General features: G+C 42.9%; 1 protein-coding gene across 1 annotated transcript; it reads right to left on the minus strand.

Annotated features, from left to right (window-relative positions):
* Nucleotides 1-20,654: 20,654 nt before the first annotated feature.
* SODALDRAFT_281282 (hypothetical protein) lies at nt 20,655-20,987 on the minus strand (the record flags this gene model as incomplete). Its single annotated transcript, XM_028608277.1, has 1 exon — nt 20,655-20,987. A coding segment is annotated over one exon (333 nt), but the record flags the coding sequence as incomplete, so codon positions are not given.
* Nucleotides 20,988-23,462: the final 2,475 nt, after the last annotated feature.

A 23,462-nucleotide genomic window follows, 5' to 3' on the forward strand; every position in this document is an offset into this window, starting at 1 on the left:
AATAACGAATAATAGCCCGTCAAATACCTTCACGCTATTATAATATAGGAACTAATATATAAGCGATTATATGGCGATAATCGGAAAAGGGTAAAAGTTAGATTTAGTTTAGGCCGGATAGGCCCCGCGCCCTAGCTATACTTAATATAAGCCTAGATCGATATCCTTAGCCTCGAAATCGCTATCCTTAGGATTATCGACTTCCGTAAAAGTCTTACCTTTATCGCCCCGCTATAGGTTGGAGTTTATCTCCTTAACCTTATTATTATTTTCGTTATTACCGTTATCGGGGATTATAACTACGCTAGCGATAATTATACCAGTAGGCATAAAAGCGCGCCTACGCTCCGCGTATTATTAGAGTTTAGAAATCACGATATTAGCACGACCGAGTACGAGTATCTCCCTAAATAACCGAGTATACTCCCTTAGCTTTAGAAGACTAAGGCGTTTAAAGTCTTTATCCGATAATATCGACCCTAATAAAGGAGTAGGAGTAATAGGATAGGCGTTCTTTTCCGCTATGATATTAGGAAGGATTAGGCCTAAAACTATTACCTTACCTATAACCTTATAAGGAGGAGATAAGGCTAGCTATTCCGCCCTAATAATAACCTCCTCCGGAGGTAATACGTTTAGTCCTAATACTATCTCTTCTACGACCTTTAAAGGAGGAGAAAAGACTAGTATAACTACCTCGCTAATAACCTTTATTACCGGAGGAAGTAAGGCTAGTTTAGTTACCTCGTTAATAACCTTAGAAACAGGTAGCGAGGCTAACTACGGTACTACCGCTTCTTAGACCTCCTAAGGAGGAGAAAGGGCCAGCGCGATTACTATACTAGGAGCCTCCGCGGGATATATAGCTATAGGTAATATCGCCGTTATCGCTTCGCTATAAGGGTATCCTAGAATACTATATAGGTATTAAGATACGGTTCTTACTCCTAGGAGAAGGTTAGCGACGTGGTCGCGACTATAAAGGGGGAGGAGGTCTTATAGGGGCGTTCGTATTATTATCGCTAATAAGGGTAACCGTCTCGAATAACCTCTACGCGTAGCCTTTAAGGTATACTAGGAGAGGAGTATACTGGTATATCTTCGTAAAGTATATATAGTATTTCTTCCCCTAATTAGTCTAGCTATGATAAAGGCGCTTATACTTCCTATCGGCGATATCGCGCGTATAAAGGAGGTATAGCTTAGTATTAACACTACTAGGAGGGTACTTAAAAGGCCGACTACCCGCTAATTTCTTCTTCTTAGGCGGCGGCGAGGGCGATAACGCGAACTATTGTACGGTTAGTATCGCCTTAAGGCGTAAGAGTATTATACCTATATCGTTATCGGCGGCTTATTTACTATTATTATTACCCCTATTTTCGCTAAGGGCTAACGCCGTCTATAAATACGATATAAGTTAGCGGAGGGTTCCTTACGCAAGATCGCGAGCGAGAGACGGCTTACCTTAGACGGGGAACTCTTAAACTAACTAAGTATCACTAATACTACCTGAGGACGGGGAAAGTTAGAGGAGTCGTCGCTATAAGGGAGAACGAATACGTACGGAATCACTATTACTATTATTATTATTATTAAAGATAGGGAGGGGAACGGAGGAAAAGAGAGCCTATAAGGGAAACGGGGCCGATATATCTACGGATAGTATCTACGCGAGGGGGGCCTATATTACTATTATCGGGCACGTGAATAAAGGTTAGTAGGCGACCTAAAATTACTTTAATATTAAGGTAAAGGCGAGGTAAGATAAAAGAACGCGATTATTCCTTTATTACCGCGACGTAAGGGGGAGCCGAGCCACGACAGTAATGCGCGGTTATATAACCTCTAAAGGGAGAGGAGGGGATAGTGTTACGGGTTAACCCTAATATAGAGGATCTGGCTATACTCCGGATCTTCCTAACTACGCGCTTAGTTAATAGACCTATATCGCTAAACTATCGCTACCTTATAGCTAGCCTAGCGCTATAGACTTTTCCCTTTTGCCTTCTTCCTTCCTTAGTTCTAGATAATCTATTATTACGACCTTACTTAGTGCCACGACCTATAACTAGTCCTTTACAGTTATTAGGTCTAGGTTCTACCGGGCTATAAGGGTAAGTAGGGTATCGGCCCGGGGGTAGTAACGCGGTGGCTATATTTATAGGGGGTAGTATAGGTTAAAGTCCCCTATAAGGATATAGCGGCCCCGTGGTAGTACTATATCGAGTATATCTTATAGGGGTATATTTTAGTAGATCCTGGCTAACTAATAATTCTCTAAGAAGACTAACTAGATTATAAGGGCGTCGTCTCTAGTCCTAAATATAGCCGTGTAGGTATTATAGTAGGCCCGCTATATCTACGTATATAACGGGTATCTTTTATATATATATAGGAGGGCGCGGCCTCTTCCCTATATTAGCTGGTATGCCCCTTAGGAGGGGTAGGTAGGGCTTTTCGTGAAGGGGTTAAGGCCGGGTTCCTGGATTATTATTATATTATACTCCGCAAGATACTAAAGCGGGAGCTCCCGCTACGCCTAACTCCTCCTTATATTCTATAAAAGGATATAGATTCTTATTAGTTAGTAAGGGGGGGGGGGGGTTAAGATAATATACCCGGTATAACCGGGGTTTAGTCCTAGCTTTATAGCTCCTACTATAATACTTTACTAGCCCCGCGGGGGATTATAGAGGCGCTTATTAGGCCCGGTATCGGGGAGCCCTCCTATCCTTTAATCCTTTTCGGGGGGCGTCCCCGGCCTCTATAAAAAGGCCGGTCCTAGTCCTAGGCGATAATAATTGGGGGGAAGATCTACGGCTATTATGGGTATACCGCTTTAGTTTAGCGGGTAATATTAAAGTCTTTAGCTTAGTACTTATACGCTTCGCGAGTATTCTGAGCCTTTTTCCTTAATAGTCGGTATAAGTTATTAAAGGTATCGTAGTCTCCGGTATAGGCGGTATAATAGCGGGATTAACCGGGTACTATAGCGTTATAGTATCCCAGTCTTTATAGGTACGCCGATTCGGGCTTAATATAGTAATAGTATACCATCTCTGCTATAGGGTAGCTATTAGCCTTATAGCCGAAGTATAGGTATTTATAGTACCTTAGGGGGCTAAGGTTAGGATTATATAGTTTATAGATATAGCTACCCCTTTTCAAGAGGAGGGTATTCCGGATAAGGCTTACTACCCCTTTTAGGAAAGCCGATTCGATAAGGAGGAGCGCTACCCTACTAGTGCTATAGCGGGGTATTTATTATTATATTTAGAGAATTTTAGCCTCGGGGTTTATATTTTATAGGGATACTAATAGGTCCTCCTTAGATAAGGCGTTAAGGACCTCTTAGGGGATAGCCTTAATAAGGATAGGGTAGGTTTATATAGCTAGGGTAGCTCCTTTACTAAAGGCCTTTTTAACCTATTATTCCATATAGGTAGTCTACTATTATGTCTTTTTAGTGAAAGGAAGGTAGATATCTCTATTAGGTAGCTTCTATACCGTTACGGCGTTATATCGGACAGTTGTGGCGTTTATAGCTTAAATACTTTCTTTTAGGGTCCTGGCTCTAAGGGGCTAGTCTTCGGGGAGGGTTTTTTAACAGACTATTAATTCCCGGTAATACCTAGTAGGGATTATTTTAGGGGGGGCGGGGTCCCGCGGCGGCGCCGCCACGGGTACTCGGGCTATAATATTAGCCTAGGTCTGTTTATACCGCTTATTCCTTTTTAAAGTTCCTTACGGATAACGTGGCGGACGGATACGAGTAAGTATACTAGCGGTGGCGTGCCGACGTTATGTCGCATGGGCACACGGACCACGACGTGGTCTATAGGGGATCCAGGGGGGATCCACGCTATAACTAAGGGCTTCGGATATAATAGGGGCGGATACTGGAAAAGACCAGATAGGATCCAAATGACTTAGTACCCATAATAGAGTCTTCACCAACTAAATTAAGGGCATAAAAGACTCTCCCAGATATAACTGAACACAATACACACAAACGAGATTTCTGCTCTACTAAGTTGATTATCCAAGTGCCTTTTGACGTACGACACGTTATTACGGGTACTACGTATTATAATTAGTTCCTTTACTAGCTCTACGACGTATTTAATCGTGTTCTTATTAGCTAGTAGGGCCTAAATTTCTGCCTTAATCGTAGCTAATTTTAGTTCCGGGGGGTGTGGTAATCCCTTTTTAGTCTTATATTAGTTCCGCATTATATCCTACCTTAGCAGGGGGGGGAGTATTTATATTACGAAAAGTGGGTCCGTTATAAATTCTGTATAGTCGAGGTCAGGGCGACGCTATCCTACGACTTTTCCGGCTATATCGTAAGGCCGGTATTACGGTGCCGCTATGATAGTATCCCGGGAGGGAGGCGGTAGTTATAATCTCTATCCCGGTGGTTTTATAGATTTTACTCTTATTACGCACCCGTGGTTAATAGGCGTGTCAAAATCCTTTTAATAAAGGTAGTCTATTACAATATTAGTAGTATACTAACGCGTAAAGTTATCTAGATAATATATACGATTATAAAAAGAGTATTTACTGCCCTAACTATTATAATAATAGCAGGCGTAGGCGTCCCGTATAACGGAACGGAGGGATAGTAGCGGCACTATACACCTAACTTGAAGACCGAAGCCGTTATTATATCGACTATATAAAGAGAGAGCCTTGTCGCCGGCGACCTATAATATAACGGCGGTAACGTTCTAGCTACGGTTAGTGGTAAATTTACCCTTATTACTAGCAAAGAGTTCCCTCTTTGACGCTAGATCTATAAAGCGATAAACGGCACCGGTAGCTAGGCGAGAAAGGCTCGGAGTAAGATAATACGTAATATATTTATATACTATTTTATAGTATTAGCTTTTACCTCTAAAGTATCCAGTAAGTAACGAACCTATCTAGGGCTAAGGCTAGGGTATCAGGTGCCTGCAGCAGCGGTCATAATAGGTCCCAAGTCTAAACCCACAGGGGTCTAGGTATGCCTAGTCTAACACCCCTCGAGGCATAAATAAAGTAAGTCGTCACACTGTAAATAGGATAATCCCTCGAAGTAAATAAGGCAGCCCTCGAGGAAGTAAATAAGTAGTCCTCGAGGAGTAGAGCGTAGTCTTAAGAAGCGAGGGAGCCTCCCCTTTAAAGAGGGAGGCCAGCGATTAATCTGATTCTTTAGCTATACCTACGTTCTACCCCAATTATAATCCTATTATAATTATACCTGGTTCCTTATTTAACCCTACCTTTTCACTCTTTACGACTACCTATTTAATATTTTAATCGCTTTACCCTCTAAGGGCGCGAAGACTATTAAGGAGAGTTACTAAGATATCTAACTATCATGAAATAAACGATCCTACCTTTGATTTTAACGAGGCTACTAGTTAGTTTGAAGCGATAGCTGCGTGATAGCGAAACCGCCTTTATAGAGGACGCTGACGAGGAATACTATAGGAATACGCCGGGAATTAACACGGCTCCCGTGTTTACTACCGTATAGGCGCTTATTCCTGCTTTTATCCCTGCCCCCGTACCTATTCCTAGCCCTATCGCTGGTACTACCTTTACCACTGCCTTTACCCCTGCTACTATCCCTATCCCTCCTATAACCATAATAGAACCCGCGTATAACCCTAACCTGCCCCTATATATAAACATTAACCTAGTCACGCTAACGGAGGAATAACTAGACGAACGCGTTAAGTGGATAGAGGCGTAGAACCACCGTAAGCGTAAGCTCGCTTATCTCGCTAAGCTTAAGGTAGATACTATTACCGTCGTTGCTACCGCTATTAACCCTACTATTAATCCTAACCCGGCTAATATCACCTACCGTGGTATAGCCGAACCTTAATATTATATTATCGTAACCCTATCGGGATCCTAGTATATGCACGATATATCCACGACGTTGTCTATACAGGGGTCCGCTATATAGGCTAAGTTTAATTTTCCCCTTCCGAAATAGGATAGCGTGTCCTAGGCTAAATATCGTATCTTTATCTAGGAGACTAACTAGCGGTTCGACCTGGATTCTTAATCCTTTCCTACGGACGCCGCGAAGAACTAGTTCGTTATATCGTGCCTCCCCTATCACCTTAAGGAGCGCTAGTAGGCGGAATTATAATATAAGTACGATAGCGACTCTAATAGGGTTAGCTAGGCCGCCCTATAAGCTTGGTTATCCCGCTAGGTTAACGATAACGATACCCGCCTATAAAAAGTGGCGGTATAGATCTACAGCGAGTCTATCTTATCCTAAAGAGAGGGAGAGTCCTACGCTAAGTTTATAAAACGGTAGGAAGCCCTAGAGTCGGAATTACCGGGAGAGCTCCCAGATTAGTAGAGGATTCTTTTTGTTTTTTGTTTTTTTTATTCATTACGCGCATGCAGCCCTAAAGCTATGGCGCGGCGCCTTTTGCCCTATAGGCTAGAGGCTAGAATAAGCTATAGTAAGGAGTGGAGTAGTAGTAATAAACAAAGGAAATCCTCCGTAACAGTCCGCCTAATATCCCGAAAAACAGGTAAAAACCAAAACAGATAACTAGACCGCAGGATCTGAGGTTTACGTCCTATACCACTCTGCCGAGGCTATTTTAGTAGCTAAAAGATAGGCCTCAAAAGCCTGTATTCCTCTTTTAGTACCGAATAATAGCGGTAGAGATAGCGGTAGGCCTGCTAGGGCTTTCCGCAGGGCTTTTCGTTCGTTTTTATAAAAAGGGCAGGAAAGGATAAGGTGGGCTGTATCCTGTATAGGGGAGCCGGGACAGGGATAGCGGTTGTTAGCGTATTCACAAGCCCTTTTTTAGTGGGATTTTAGGTATCCGAAGCCGGTTTTTAACTAAATAAAAGCCGATTTTACCCACCTAAGGCCCTGTATCGGCAGTGGTTTTCGGGAAAAGCGGAGATTCTCTCGGACTAGGCGTCTATAAAGGCGGCCTAATCGGACCGATTTACCCCTTCTTTCCGCCTCTTCCTCTTTATTCTATAAAGCCTTCTAGTCTCGAACTAGGGCCTCGTTAACCCGACGCTTTAAGTGACTAAGGGTAACTAAGCTAACAGATTTAGCAGCTTTTTTAGGGTCTAACGCCTACTTAGCTGCCTTATCCGCTAGTTCGTTCCCCTCTATCCCTATATACGAAGGGCACCACTATACAGAGACTAAAATGCCCTGTTATTTTAGTTATTAGATAAGGGTCTTAGCCTCTATAGCCCACTAAGAGGAGCGCTGAAGCTTCTGAATAGCCGCCTAGAAATCGCTAAAAATTTAGCACTCTAGGGGCCTAGACGACTACTCTAGGGCAGTCTAAAGGGCTTAAAGAATAGCGTATAATTCGGCGTCGGCGACTTCGGCAGAGGTCCCTAGGTTAAAGCCTATAGCTTTACAGGGCCTACAGGTATTAGCCCACTATATCATAGTGGCTACTGCCTATAAAGGCCCTATAGGAGGCCTTATAGAGTAGCCTAGGGAGCCGTCGGTATAGAAAACTAAGGCCCACTCGTCTAAGGATTACTATATATTCTTAAGGGCTTCGAGGTAGGCTGTTTTTAGGTCTTAGGTGCCGGAGTCGGTGTTTTTCGCGGTTATAGGCTATTCTTTTAAGGGAAAAAAGGGTCTAAGGTCTACTATAGGTTCGGAGGCCCAGGGGGCCTCCCACCTAGCTGCAGGGCCCTCTATTTCCCAGGACTACCCTACTAAAGCGGCTAATTCTAGGCCTAGCCTATAAAGCTATATAGTGGGCTATAGGTCTTATAGGCGGGTAAGGTCTTCCCCTAGCTCCCCTAGAAGCTAGCGTCTTATAGGGTGGTTCAGTAAGAACTTTAAAGACCTAAAGGCATAAAGCCTATTAGATCTAGTTAACCGAATCGACGCTAGGGGCATTACTGCTTCTAGTTCTAGAGGCCGTAAGGGGGCCCCCCTAAAAGCCCCTTAAGCCCTGAGTAGAGCGCCGTACTATAGGCGTTTTAGGCGGTCGACTAGGTGCTTTTTAGGTGATTTAGGGTCCTACTATAGCTACGAGCCGAAGTTAGCTAGCGAGGCTATATAGGCTATATATAGCTGCCGTAAGGCCTTAAAAGAAAGGCCCCTCTGCGAGCTAGCTAGCCTGGGAAGCCGGTTTAGGGCACCTAAAGCTGAATTTAGGCGCTTTACGATATGGGGTTTAAAAGATAGCTTAGGGTTAAACTAGACCCCTAGCTACCTAATAGCACCTAGAGCTAGTTTAACTAGGTGCCACCCGATACTAACCGGGGCGTCTTCTATAGAGCGTCTTCGGTGGAAGTGAATAAGCTCTGTTTTTTCCGGGTCGAAAAGGACGTGGTTCTTATTCGCTATATCGAAAAGGGAGGCCGCGGCTCTTTCTAGGATGTTATAGTTTTTCCTAGTAGACGTAGACGCTATAGATAGCTGAAAATTGTCTATATAGGATAACTAAAGACCTTTAAAATCCGGCCCCGCTATAACCTTCCTAATATAAATTAGGAATAGAATAGGGGAAACCGGGGAGCCTTATAGGACCCCTATATTTAGGGGGGTAGGCTGCTAAACCTAACCCTCGAAGGCTAGTTGGATACGCCTGTTTTCTATAAAGGAGACTACCTATTTAACTAGATTCGAGGGTAGTTAGAGCTCTTAAAGGGTTCTTAGTAGCTAAGGGCGGGCGACGTAGTCGAAGGCTCCTTTAATATCTAAAAATAGCGTAGAAATTACGGCGTTTTGCCGTGATTTACGCTGTTTTTCGATATAGTAGAGGAGAAGAAGGGCCGTATCGATAGCGGATCGTTATTTTCTACCCCCTATCTAACTAGGGTGTAAAAGGGCGTCGCGGGTATTAGCTAAAAAGGTAAGCCTAGCAGCTATAACCCTCTTAAGGACTTTACCTAAGCAGTTTAGAAGGGCTATAATCCTATAAGATTTAGGACTAGAATAGTCCTTCTTCTCTGGTTTTAGTAGGACGACTCCTAGGGCCTCTTTCTAGTAGGTAGAGTAGTAGCCTGCTAAATATAAAGCTGAGTAGGCCTTTAAACAGGGCCCGAGAATAGCCTTATAGGCCTATTAGATCGGCTATAAGCTTATCCTATTAGGCCCTAGGGCTTTTCCCTTAGTAGCTCTAAAGATAGCGTGTTATAGTTCGGCAGCCTATAGGCTAGGCTCCTCCCGCGGTCTTCTAAGGCCCTTACTACGTGATCTAGGTAGGCTCTAGGGGCCGTTAGAAGGGTTAGAGTGGCCTAGGTCCCCCGAAGGGCCTATAAATATAGGGGCTTTAGGGGCGTCGGTGGCGGAAGGAAGAGGAAGAGGAAAAAGGGTCTAAAGAAGGGCGTTATATTTTTTATCGAAGGCGTAGGCTTTTTATTTCGTAGGCGTTTAAATCGGTGGAATCTTCGCGTTTAGGCCGCTTTTCGTATAGTTATATACCTTAAAAACCTCAGGGCCTTAAGTGTTAGCTAGGAAGGCCTCCTAGTAGTCCTTTTTTGCTATTTTTACTGCCCTATATTAGGCGTTTCGAGCCTCTTTCCAGGTAGTTTCTAGAGCCGCTAGTCGGGTAGCCGAGGCCTCCTTGTTAGCTTTTCTAAAAACCCTAGAAGCCCTATTCGCTGTTTTCCGTAGGGCTTTTAGCTTTAGGGTTTACTACGGTTTCGAACGCTCTACTACCCTTAGCTCCGGCACGGAGGCCTTAATAGCTAGGGAAATAGTATCCGATAGGTAGCGACTTATAGAGTCCTAGTCCGAGGCGTCGATAGCCTATTATAGCTATTAGTCAAGGCTAGGTTCTAGGCTCTTTAGGGTATTAGTAAATAGGTTCTAGTCCGCTAGCCTATAGTTATAGGCCGGTAAAAGGGATCTATTTATAGGACCTTTAGAGCCTAGAATAGAGGCTGAAATCAGGATAGCGCGGTGTAGAGAGGGAGTGTTTTCGATATATTCCTACTTATAAAAGCGGAGACGATCGAAGCCGGGCGTGTAAAATGCTAGGTCTATAACCGACTCTTAACGAAGATTAGACCTAAAAAAGGTCCCCCCGTTTAGGTTAACGTCTTCAGGGTCCACTAAATAGGTGGCCTTAAGGCTGTTTAACTAGTCTATTAGGGCCTAGGCCTTAATAGACGCCTGATTCATAGCAGCCCCGTTCTACTACTAGTGGTTTCTGTTAAAGTCCCCTATCATATGGGTCGGTTTAGGGACCTGAAGGCCCTATAGCACACGATCTTTGGTCTAGGGTCGGCTTTTAGAGCCTGAAAAAGAAGGAAAAGAAGAAGAAGAAGAAGAAGAAGTTAAAGAGGTAGAGAGGGTAGGGCTAGGAGGCCTTATAGGCCCTCTACCTGTTGTCTCGGGGTCCTGCTCTATCTGATTATAGACGTTTAGGATATAGAAGGTTTATGGATAATAGACCTCTATAACCTATGCGTCTATATTATCTAGAAGGTCTTCGCGGTGTGAAAAATCGATACCCGAGCCCTTTCTTATATAAGTAAGGACCCTAGACTTAATAGGCAAAACCTGGGTTGTCCTAGATATAGGCGTGATAGTGTAGAAGGCTGGGTGGTTTCCAATATACTACCCTTCTGGTTTTAGGACGTAGGAGGGTTCCTGAAAAAGGATTATATTAACCGAAGCCTCTAAAGCCTATTCTAGGATAGCTTCCTGCGCTAGGCCCTGTTTATCGACGTTGTGTTGAATAAACCGGATTTCTTTCGAACTAAAAGACCCTTTATTTATAGAAATTAGGGTTTAATAGCTCGAAAGACCTTCTAGCTTTATTATAAGGGGGGTATGCCCCCTCGTAGTTATAGCACTTATAGGTCATATATTCGCACTCACCGTATTCCTCGTATTCGCTATAGTAATATTCTTCGTCGTCGTGGCCCTCCTTAGTATAGATAGAGTAGGTAGTAAGGCTTTTATAGGTCCCTCGGGTATACCCGAATTTCTAGTAGTTAGAGCACTGGGTTCTAGGGGTTATAGGCCTATATTTATAGACCTTTAGCCGCTGGCCGGCTATATAGAGCCCCTGTTTTAAGTAGTATTTCTGCTCTTTAGTAGTTAGCACTGAAATTATAATAGTGCTATAAGGCCCATCTAGGGTTCCTAGCCACCGAGGCTTCCCTACTACCCTAATAGGGTTAAAGGTACTGATCTTAGTGATTAGGTCCTTTAAACCTAGGCCCTGTTATAGGCTGCGGTTTAGGGCTTCTTACGGTGTGTCGGAAGGATTAGATAGTAGGGTTTCCCCCCCTCTAAAGGCTTTAGTAGGCACCTGTTTACTAATAAGCTTAAACTAGTCCCCTGTAGGTTAGGGGGGCTGAAGAGGCAGGTTTAGCTCCTTAAACCACTGATTCTATGAGTCTAGGAGCTACTAAACGCTATATTTCGGGCCCGGGGTTAAAATAAGGTTCCTATTAGTTAATAGGCTAATAGCCGTAATAGCAGGGATTTTTAGGGCCTTATTTAGCCTGCTCCAAAGCTCGAGGGGGTCGAAATTCTCCCGGGGGATCCTTTCCCCTGCCGTAGGCTATAAAATAACCTTAGGGACCTTTTTGGGGTCTATAGGGAGGGGGGCCGGGGGGGCTAAAGGTGCTAAGGCCTTTAGAGGGGCTTAGGGTGCCGTGGAGTCTATTTTTCCTGTTTTTCCCTTTAAAGCCTCGCTATAAAGGGGTTTAGGCTATTCTATAAGCCTACGAACTGCTTACGCTAGTTCGTCGACCTTCTACTCGAGGGTAGGCGGCTAGGTCCCGTCGATAGTAGATTTAAGCCCTATAGAAAGAGCCTTAATCTAAGGGGTAGGGTCGAGGTCGTAGGCCTATTAAAGCAGCTGAAAAGCCTACTGGAGGAGCCCCCTAGCCTAGGCCTTACTAGCCGAACTAGTCGACTTCTGGGGCGTAGTAGAGGGGTTTCTAGCAGTTCCAGGGGCCTTTTTAGCCTATTTAGAGCCTATAAGGCCCTGTTGTTCCGCAGGGGGCCTAGAGGGCTTTTTAAAGAGGCCTTCGGCCTTAGAGTCGGAGGGAGGCTCGGTTCGGGTCCTAGAAAACCTTCAAGGGGTTAGGGTCGAAGGGCTAAGCTGCCTTTTCGAATTAAGGGGAGTAATAAAGGTAGAAGTCCCTGTATTTACAGGGCTTTTAGGGGACTCCCCTATTTCTACCTCCCCTAAGCCCTCTATAATTATAGGGGGCTTAGGGTTAGTTCCGGGGGCGTTAGAGTGGGTTAGGGCGTTATTGTGGTTAGTATTATAGCTAGTGTTATGGCTGTTATTATGGCTGGGGTCTTTTATGGGGTGCTAGGGTCGCGAGGCGCTGGTGGTTGCGGCTCTGCGCGGCTGCTTTATCAGCGGCGCACGGGCCACGTCAGATTTTTCCCCTATACGCAGGGCACCTATAGGTGCGTTTCCAGGCGTTTGCGCACTTATTTTACGCCCTAAATAGCGTCTGCGCGATACAGGGCTATAGATAGGCGTATAGAGCTTAAAAAGAGCTATCGATTAATATAGCTTATAAGTGGTTTAGAGCGTTTGCGCGTAAAACGTAGGTCCCCCTAAGGATGGTATAAGAAGGATGTAGTAGAGGATTTAGATAGTATTAATAAGGGTCCTCCTATATATTCGGGACTATATAGTATTTATAGGGGTTCTTAAGGACTATTAGGACTTAGCCCCGGCCTATCATAGGGCTAAGGCCTTAACTATTACTAACGGCTTAGTTATCGGCCGGATAGACTTTTAGTCCGTTACCTAACGATATCGTCTCCGCTCGCGTGCCCACGGTTATAATCCCTATACTATAGCCTCCTATGGTTCTACTAGTAGCCCTCCTTATACCCCTATTTCTGCCCCTATTTTTATATCTGCCCCTACGCCTATACTAGCCTCTGCTCCTAGTTACCCTATACGCCCTAGACTATCGTTATACCTTGATTCTATTACTTACTATAACTATAACTAAAAGGGGTATTACGCTACTACGTGCCATAGCCCCTATTCAGAGTAACCCTCGAGTAATAGTAACCCGAATACCTAACCGGTATCCACCTCTCGCCCCACGGTTAGCCGTGTTACGGGCGAGGTGCCCTAGGAACTATACCCGCCTCGGACTACCCTTATTACTATACTAGTAAAGGCACACGTGTCTTTTCGCCGAGGTAGGGAATAAGTGTAGATAGCGGCTCTCCTTAACGGGGGCGCCGATATTAACGTTTTGGATCGGTCCCTCCTAGGACTTAGTTAGGTTCCTAAGGGGTCCCCGGTCCCGGTATCCTGGATTACGGAAGGATAAACGAAGATAACTCTCGGGTCCACCTATAGGATTATCGTCGCGATAGACTATTAGGGTTAAAAGAGGGTATAACGCGCCGAGTTCTATGTTATAAATCTTGTAGGCGCGAAGATAATCCTAGGAAGACCGTGGCTTATAGCCGTTAACCCTAATATTAATTAATAGTGTAGTATATAGACCTATCACTTATCCTACCCGGAGCTTAGTATAGTTATATTATTAAGAGAACTACGTAGGGTAGTTAGATAAGCTAAGTCTATCCTTACTCTAACCTATATAGGTTCTACGGGGGTTCCTTATATCGGCTATATTAGCCTTAACGGCCTAGAAAACCCTTTAGTAGGATATAACGATAAATCCTCGGAAGTAGACGTAGAAGGAGGCCCTGTAGCCCCCGTGCTGCCGGAATAGTATTAAGATTTCGCTAACGTTTTTAATATCGAAAACGCCAGGAGGCTACCGATATACTAGTAGTAGGATTACGCTATTAAGATCGAGGAAGGGAAGAAGCGGCCGTATAGTCCTATCTACCCTCTTGCTATATAACAGCTTAAGGTACTATATTAGTACTTACAGGATACCGTTATAAAAGGATAGATTAGACCGTCTACTAGTCTATCCGGCGCCCCTATCCTATTCGTCCCTAAGAAGGGTAGTAAACTACGCCTCTATATTAACTATAAAGAGTTAAATAAGGTGACCGTTAAGGACTATACCACCCTGCCCCTAATCCACGAAATTCTAGATCGGTTATCGTTAGCGTAGTACTATACTAAGCTAGACCTTAAAGATACGTATTATCGGTTACGGATTCGGGAGGGTAATAAGTGGAAAATGGCGTTCCGGATAAAATATAGTCACTACGAGTACCTCGTTATACTATTCGGGATAACTAACGCCCCCGCGAGCTTCTAATAATATATTAACTAGGCGCTAATAGGCCTTATTAACACTATTTACGTTATATACCTCGACGATATCCTTATCTATAGTAAAGACCTAGTCACCCACTATGTGTATATCCGCGAGGTCCTCGTAAGGCTTAGGTAGTAGTCCTTATATACTAACCCTAATAAGTGCGAATTCGAGACTAAAGACGTTAAATTCCTCGGTTTTATTTATAGTCCTGATAGGGTACGTATAGATCCAGCTCGCGTTAAGGCTATCCGCGACTAATAACTTCCTAATAGTGTTAAGAAGATACAGGTCTTCCTAGGTTTTATGGGTTTTTATAGGCGCTTTATCCGGAATTACTCTAAGGTCGCCGTCCCCCTTATAGACCACTTAAAAGAGGGATATATTAGGGTCCTCGTCCTTTCCTAGTAGGCCTAGACCGCGTTCGAGGAAATAAAGCTACTATTTTAGAAGGCACTAGTCTTATAGTATTTTAACCCCGCCCTGCCTATATGTATCAAACCCGACGCGTCTGCCTTTACAATTAGCGCCGTTATTAGTTAACTCCAGGATAGTTTATAGTGCCCTATAGTATTTATATCCTGTAAGCTATATAGGGCGGAGCTTAATTATAGTACGCCTAACTCCGAGCTTATAGCTATTATCGAGTCTTTTCGGATATAGCACCACTATATAGCCTATAGTTAGAGCCCTATAGTGGTCCTAATAGACCACCTAAACTATCGCCACCTACTAGATAAGCCGAAGCTTAAGGGGCAGCACGCACGGGGGCTTAAGGAGCTCGCCCCGTTTGATTTTAAGATTCGGTACCGCCCGGGGATATTAAACCCTGCAGATAGATTATTAAGGAAGCCCTAACATACGCCCTATAAGCGCGCCCTGGTTACTGACCGGGCTAAGACGGTAGAGCCTTTTTCGAAGCGTTTTATTATCGGCTATATCGGGAACTAGGGTAGTTCCCGTAATAGCCCCGGTTATGAATTTCCCGCTCCTCCTACCTTAGTGGTTAAGACGTAAGCGGATAACCTCTTTTCCTCTATAGAGTCTATTTCGAAGCGTTTTACCTTAGGCCTATATAGGATCTAGTATAGTACCCGCGCTATTCCCGCTCTTAACTCCCCTTTACCGGAAAAGGTAGTAGAGGTATAAACGGATAATCTTTCTTTAGAGCGCTTATTAAGGTATTTTATTTTAGGCCTTATCGGGAACTAATATAGTTCCCGCCCTGCCCCCGATTTTAACCGTAATTTCCCCGCTTTTAATACCCCTACCTTACTAGAAAAGGTGGTAAAGGCGTAAGCGGATAACCCTTTTTATACTAGATAGCGTAAGGCCCACGGTAATAATATAACGTACGGATATTAGTCTAGGAGTAGTAGTATCCTTCGTTATAAGAATCGCGTTTTTATGCTAGACTACTCTAGCCTCCGTTAAAAGGTCCTATAGTGTTGCTATAATAGGCCTAGCGTAGGGCACTATACGGTTACGAGGACTATTAAGAGGATTTCGGACTTCTACTTTTAGGATTATTTACCCAGGGATATCCGGTAGTTTATACCCACCCATACTATCTATTAGCGTACTAAGCCGTGGCACTATAAGCCTTATAGCGAGCTAGCGAGTCTCCTAGTGCCCTAGCGCCCCTTTATAGAGATATCTATTAACTTTATCACGGGGCTACCGCCGGTCCACGGCCTAGGCCGTAAAAGGGATACTATCCTCGTAATAGTATACCGCCTAATAAAGTACTCAATTTATATACCCACGAGTAGTGCCCTAATAGTAGAAGGACTTACTAAGTCCCTATAGTATCACGTTTTTCGTACTTTTAGCCTGCTTAAGGGTATTATATTAGACTAAGGCTCGCTATTTATCAGCCGTTTTTAGGTAACGCTATATCAATATTTAGGTATAGCCAGGCGCCTATCTATAGCGTAGCACCTATAAACTAACGGATAGACGGAGCGGTAGAACCAGAACCTCGAGCACTATCTTCGTGTGTTCTACTCGTAGGAATAGGATAACTAGGTTAACCGGCAACCGTTAGCAGAGTTCACCTATAATATAGCGTGGTATTCTACGATACGTCATACCCTATCCGATACTCTAATAGGCTATAACCTAAGAGGACCTAATAAAGTATAGCTTCCGAGGGTAGGCGAGGTCCGCGCCGCCGAAGCTAAGACCCGGGCGGAACACCTTATAGCCTAGCGCCGGTCTATTTCGGATCTTATTAAGAGGGCGTAGGCCTCCTATAAACGGTATTATAATAACGGCCATGCCTAGCGCTCCTTTAAGGTGGGCGAGTACGTCTTACTATCCACGAAGAATATCCGATAGAAAAGACCCTCGAAAAAGCTTAGCGATAAGTTTAGTAACTAAGATCGTCGGCACGTATAGCCTAGCCTACTAGTTAGAACTACTAAAGGGTATAAGGATTTATAACGTCTTCCCGGTTTCCCTACTAGAACTATAGAGGTCCCGCGATAGGTTATAGCCGGAGCCACCCGTAATTAATATTAAACCAGATTCGGATAAGTATAAGGTCGAAGCTATCCTAGCCTATCGATATTAGGGTAAACGGCGCTAGTATCTAATTAAATAGGCCGGCTATAGCGATAAAGAAAATACCTAGGAGCCGAAGCGGAATATCCCCGACGAACTCGTCGACGCCTACTTTAAAGCGAGAATATTAGGGAACTAAACGGATTTATACACTATTTCTATAGGAGACCTTATAGACACGACGTAAGGCGTTACTCTATCCTTCCTCCTCCTTACAGATAATAAGACTTACTAGGAATATAATAGGTTCCTATACTATTCCCGTAGGGGACCTAATAGAGACACGGCGCACGTATCGGCTATATTAACCTAGTAAAACCCTTTAGTGGGTCGTGGAGATAAATCCTTAGGCAGGGACCCCCCCTTAATCCAGATAGGGACCCTAGGGGCGTTATCGCCTTATTTAATATTCTTCCTCTGTTAGCGTTTATTACCCTTAATTACCGCCCTTTTTATTATTAGGCGTCCTTACCTCGTTTACTATTCTTCTTTTTCTCGGGCGTAACGCCGACCCCGTTCTTATTCCTTTAGTGTGATAGCTTATCGCCCTTAAACTTTATTTACCTCTGCTTTTCCCCTTAATTACCCGTCACGATAGGACACGATTATATTATAGCGAAGTATAGTTAGGACCGTTAGGGTTATAATAGGAATACCCTAAAGCTAGTTAAAAAAAAAAGGAAAACCTAACCCGAAGGCTAGTAAAAAACCTAAAAGAAAATCTATTTCCTCTATATATATTATTATAGCCCCTTTAGGGCGTCCTTAAACCCCACTAACTTATCGTCTAGAGGGGTAGGCTCCCGCCTAGCCACCTCGTTATTATTATCCTCTATATATACCTGGCTCTGCCCCGTAGTAGTAACCGCCGTTCCCCGCTCTTACCTACTACCCGCGGATAGTATCAAAGGCCGTAGAGATAGAGGCGTCTTCGCCTTCTACTACTTCTTCTTCTTCTTCCCTAATAAAGGAGTTAAGGGCGTTAGAGCCTTCTTCCCCTTCTTCACTAATAAGGCCGGCACTATATCGTTATCGTCGGGCACTTTATAAGAATCCAGGGGACCCTAGGGACCTTACGGCATAAAGCCTTAAGGTTACGCAGGACTACTATTACTAAATATATCGTTACCTGTAAAGATAACCCCCGCGGGGGCTAAGGTAGACCCTAAGGGTGTAGGCAGGTCTTCCTAGACCTAAGCCTGGGCTAGGTTAAGAGCGGCTATCTGCTTGAAAGTAGTAGCTATCCGCTCCTAGGCCGCGAGGTCGCGCTCGTGTAATATAAGGTATTATTATTTAATATCGAGGCGTTTTTACTTAACGGCTAGACGCTACTACTATAGCCCGACGAATTACTTAAGGATCGACTCTATACTATTAAGCCTCTCGTGGATATCTTCCGCCGTTTTTTAGCGGGCGTCGGTAACTTCTTTAGCTTAACGCCGAGTAGCTATAGCTTCCTTAGCAGATAACCAGTTAACTTCTAGCATTACTTAACCTAGAGCCTCTTTAAGGATAACCTGGTATCGGACTACTATAGCCTAGTACCGATTAGTAAGGGTACTATATAGGGTTAATAAGGGGATATAGTAATACTTATACGACGGCTCTCGTTTAGGCTACCTTTCTCGATAGCGATAACTAAAACCTTTTATAGCTACTCGGTAGCGTTCTTACCGGCAATAGGGAGCTGTTATATATATTAGAAACGGGTCTACGGAGTGGTCTATAAAGGGAGGAACTATAGCTATAGGGATAATAATAAAGATATATAACTTACCACGCGGTATTTAAGGCTATTATACTTAGAGTAGTAGTGGTATTTATTCGTACGCTGACCGTTATCGGCGTATCGGCACGTCTTGGCCTGGATAGTGTGCGTCTTTTCCTTAAAGTTAATCGTTGCTAACTTACCCGTATAACGTATATAGGGGGCCCTTAGATCCTCGCCTATACTGATATCTACTACCTTCTAGCGGGGAGCGACTAACGGTATAGTAGTCGACAACGACGTAGCCGTAGTGGAAGTAGGAGGCTCTAGCGTAGCTGGCTACGGGGCAGACTGCCTAGCGGACTATACGGTCGACGCCGTAACCACGATCTTAATCCTCTTAGAGGATCCCGTTACACTCGTAGGAGTGGCGGTGCGCTTATTATTATTATTATCTTCTTAGGAAGGTATAGTAACTATACTATAGCGTGTAGTTAGCCAGTATTATAGACTAGAGATATATAGGGACTACTTATACGACGGAGGATTAATTGATTTATTAATTAAGACTATAAATCGTTAGTACGCGATATTTTGGATTAGGCAGGACTTACCGAAAAAAGGGTAACCCGACCGAAAAACTGAGTATAGAAGAAGAAGAAAAGAATAGGAAGAGGAAGAAAATAATAGAAAGAGGAATAACGGCAGGATTACGAGATATCCCTAATAGCAGTTATATAGGTACCTATTTTTAGTATAAAGGAGGAAGCTACGAAGTTCACAGAAGGAGTATCGACGGGCCCCATATAATACTAGCTTCGGAAATCTTTATAAGTTAATCGAAGGGATAACCCAGGAGAATAAAGGGGGTAGACCCGAAGGCCTTAAAAGGAACTATCCTAGAACCTATTAGGGTCCCAAGTAGGATATTAGCTTTAGTAGTTTTATTACTAGAATAAAGGGAGGGGTATATACCCGGGTTAGAGCCACGGCCGAAAAGGCTCTATGTGGGGACTAAGCGGGGACCTAACAGGGCCATATTATAGAGGGCTCTAGGTCGGGGTATCGGGGTTTTAGGAGTCGGACTCGGAGACTAGGTTTAGAGAAGCCAAGAGGCCGGCATAGACCGGGCGCTCCTAAGGATAGGAGTATCCGGGGGAGGTCGCTATATCAGGTGCCTATAGTAGCGGTTATAATAAGTCCCTGGTATAAACCTATAAGGGTCTAGGTATACCTAGTCTAAGACCCCTTAAGGCATAAATAAAGTAAGTCGTTATATAGTAAATAGGATAATCCCTCGAAGCAAATAAGGCAGCCCTCGAGGAAGTAAATAAGTAGTCCTCGAGGAGCAGAGCGTAGTCTTAAGGAGCGAGGGAGCCTCCCCTTTAAAGAGGGAGGCTAGCGATTAATCTGATTCTTTAGCTATACCCACGTTCTAACCCTATTATAATCCTATTATAATTATACCTGGTTCCTTATTTGACCCTACCTTTTCAATCTTTGCGACTACCTATTGAATATAGGGCTCCTTTTAGTTCTAAGGGCGCTTTTACTGCTACTTGTGTTTCTTAGGTCTTTTACCCGGTCCTAGTACTAGAGTCAGTATAGTATCGTAGTATATAGATAGTAAACGAAAGAATATACGTCGCTCCTCTTCCGAAAAAGATAGGATATTGTATATATCGCGAGGTATAGTAATAGTAATACTAGTAACGATATTAACGATAAAGCGGCGCTAGTTATACTACTACTATAAATACTAAGGAGTTATTTAAATAAATAGCTTAAGGAGAGATACTAGGTTTAGGGGTAACTACGGAAGTAATTATCACCTATTTCTTATTTTACTATTAGTTTTTATTATATTATAAGCCTTAGTATATAAAGATAGTATATATCCTATAGTATTACTTACTTCCGAGGCTATAGACTTAATATAATTACAGGGTAGCCACTTTATATAGTAGTTACTAACGTAGTTATTACTCTAATCGTCCTAGTTAAAGCCCTTAGTCTAAAGGTCGTGTTCTCTATTTATAAATAAACGATTGCCCTTCTTATAATACTTAATTATATCCTTCTTTTTAGCCGTACTAGGCATATCCCCCTATTGACCGGGATTATAAGGTTTCTTAACACTATCGTTAAAATCCTCTAGACGTTTAAGAAGAGCTTCTTAGCTAAGCTTATAGATATCGGGTATATTAAGGATAGGGCCTTCGTGATACCGAGGACGTATAACTCCGTTATTATATAGCTTATAAGCATACTCTATAATATAATAGGCGGCCTGCCTATGAATATATATTCCTTTCTGCTTAGTTCTTAGGAAGCTTTCTATAGCCTTACGAATAATAGCGATATAGTTATTATTTAGAGCTAGTCTCTTAAAGGTGGATAAGATATCGTGAGTAGAGTTCTTATTATACTTAAAATCTAGCGTATACGATATATTAATATACTTAATTAACAGGTCGATAGCTTTATAGCTACTAGTAGCAGTGATACACTAAATAAGACCTCCTTATAGAATACTATTACATACCTTCCTGTCTAATATATCTGGATATAAGAGCCAGGCAAAATATATTATCTCTAGGCTATACTTCTACGATTTACTACCCTAAAAGAAGATAGGCAGCTAAGGGATAATATCGCGAAAGAGACTAAAGTTACTATAATATATAGCCTTATATACGATTAGTAGGACCTCGATATATTATAAGAGATGGTGGTGGCTACGAAATTCGACGTTAATAGTCCTATCTTCTAGTCGTGTAGTCTCGCTAGTCTAAGCCTCGAGTATAAATAACTTCGTCCAGACCTTTATAAGGCACTTATTAAGCTCGCTAGAGGTGATCTCCTTTACTACCTCTTGAATATTCGATAACGTGATAGCTATCCCTTCCTTTTAAGATTTACTAAAAAGCTTATAGATAAGATAGGCTAGGATCCTTACCGTGGAGCTATAAAAGTGAGCGGGAAGGGCCTAATAGTATTTAATAGTCTTACGATTAATATAATACCCTTACTACGGGAAGCACTAGCAGGCCTACCGCTATCTTTACCGCTATTATTCGGTAATAAAAGACGTATACAGGCTTTAGAGGCCTATCTTTTAGCTACTAAAATAGCCTCCGGGGAGTGGTATAGGGCGTAAACCTTAATTCCTGCGGTCTAGTTATTCTATTTTGGGTTTACTAGGTAATTTATTACGGAGGATTTCCTTTATTTAGCACCGAGTTATACTATATCCAGCTTCTACTAGCCTTTAGCCTTTATGACTAAAAACGACTAGTTATGGGTCGTGGCACTAAGTGAGGTCCTAATAATAGATTATCTAGAACTAAGGCAGGAAGAAAGAAGAGAAGAAAAGTCTATAGTGCTAGGCTAGCTATAACGTAGCGATAACTAGGCGATATAGGTTCGTTAACTAAGCGCGTAGTTGGGAAGATCCGGAGTATAGCCGGATCCTTCATATCGGGGTTAACCCGTAACACTATCCCCCCCCTCTTCCTCCGGGGGCTATATAACCGCGCGTCCGTGTTATAGCTCGACTCCCCTTTACGTCGCGGTAATAAAGGAATAGTCGTGTCCCTTTATCTTACCTCGCCCTTACCTTAATATTAAAGAAGCTTAAGTCGCCTACTAATCTTTATTTATATACCTAAAATAGGTATATAGGCCTTCCTTATATAAATCTATCCGTAAATATATTAGGCCTATTTTCCTCGTAGGCTTTATCTTCCTCTATTCCTCTCCTTAACTTTAATTATAATAATAATAATAGTATTAGCAGTTCTGTATATACTTACTTTTCCTTATAGCGATGACTTTTTCTGACTCTGTTATTTCCTAGCTAATATCTATCGATACTCGGCTAGTTTAAGAGCTCTCCGTCTAAAGTAAGCCGTCTTTTTCTCGCGATCTATTTATAAGGTACCCTCCGCTAACTTCTATCGTTTTATAGATAGCGCTAGCCCCTAGCGATAATAAGGGTAATAATAGTAGGAAACGTACCGCTGATAATAATATAGGTATAATACTCTTACGCCTTAAGGCGATACTAACCGTATAATAGTTCGTGTTATCGCTATCGCCTCCGCCTAAGAAGAAGAAATCGGCGGGTAGTCGGTCTCCTAAGCAGCCTCCTAATAACGCTTATACTAAGCCGTGCCTCCTTTACACGCGCGATATTACTAATGAAAAGTATAAACGCTTTTATAGTAGCTAGAGTAGTCGGGGGAAGAAATACTATATATACTCTATAAAGATATACCGGTATACTCCTCTTTTAATATACCTTAAAGGCTACGTGTAAAGCTTATTCGAGACGGTTATATTTATTAGCGATAATAATAAAAACACCCTTATAAGACCTCCTCCCCCTTTAAGGTTATAACCGTATCCCTAACCCTTTTTCTAGGAGTAGAAACCGTATCTTAACGCCTACGCGGCGTTCTAGGATACCCTTATAGCTAGGGAAGGGATAATAGCGATATTGCTTATAGCTATATATCCCGCGGAGGCTCCTAACACGGTAATTACGCTAGCCCCTTCTCCTTCTTAGAAGGTATAAGAAAAGGTAGCACCGTAGTTAGCCTTACTACCTCTTTCTAAAATCGTTAATAAAATAACTAAACTAGCCTTACTTCCACTAGTAACGGAGGTTATTAATAAAGTAGTTACGCTAGTTTTTACTTCTCCTTTAAAGGTTATAGAAAAGATAGTGTTAGGACTAAACTTATCGCCTCCGGAAGAGGTTATTACTAAGACGGAATAGCTAGCCTTATCTCTTCCTTATAAGGTTATAGGTAAGGTAATAGTTTCGGGCGTAATCCCTTTTTAATATATAGCGGAAAAGAACGCTTATCCTATTACTCCTACTCCTTTATCGGGGTTAATATTATTAGATAAAGACTTTAGGCGTCTTAGTCTTATAGAGCTAAAGGAGTATACTTAGCTATTTAGGGAGATACTTATA

This window comes from Sodiomyces alkalinus (genome assembly GCF_003711515.1).
Source record: "Sodiomyces alkalinus F11 unplaced genomic scaffold SODALscaffold_8, whole genome shotgun sequence".
Lineage (NCBI taxonomy): Eukaryota > Fungi > Ascomycota > Sordariomycetes > Glomerellales > Plectosphaerellaceae > Sodiomyces > Sodiomyces alkalinus.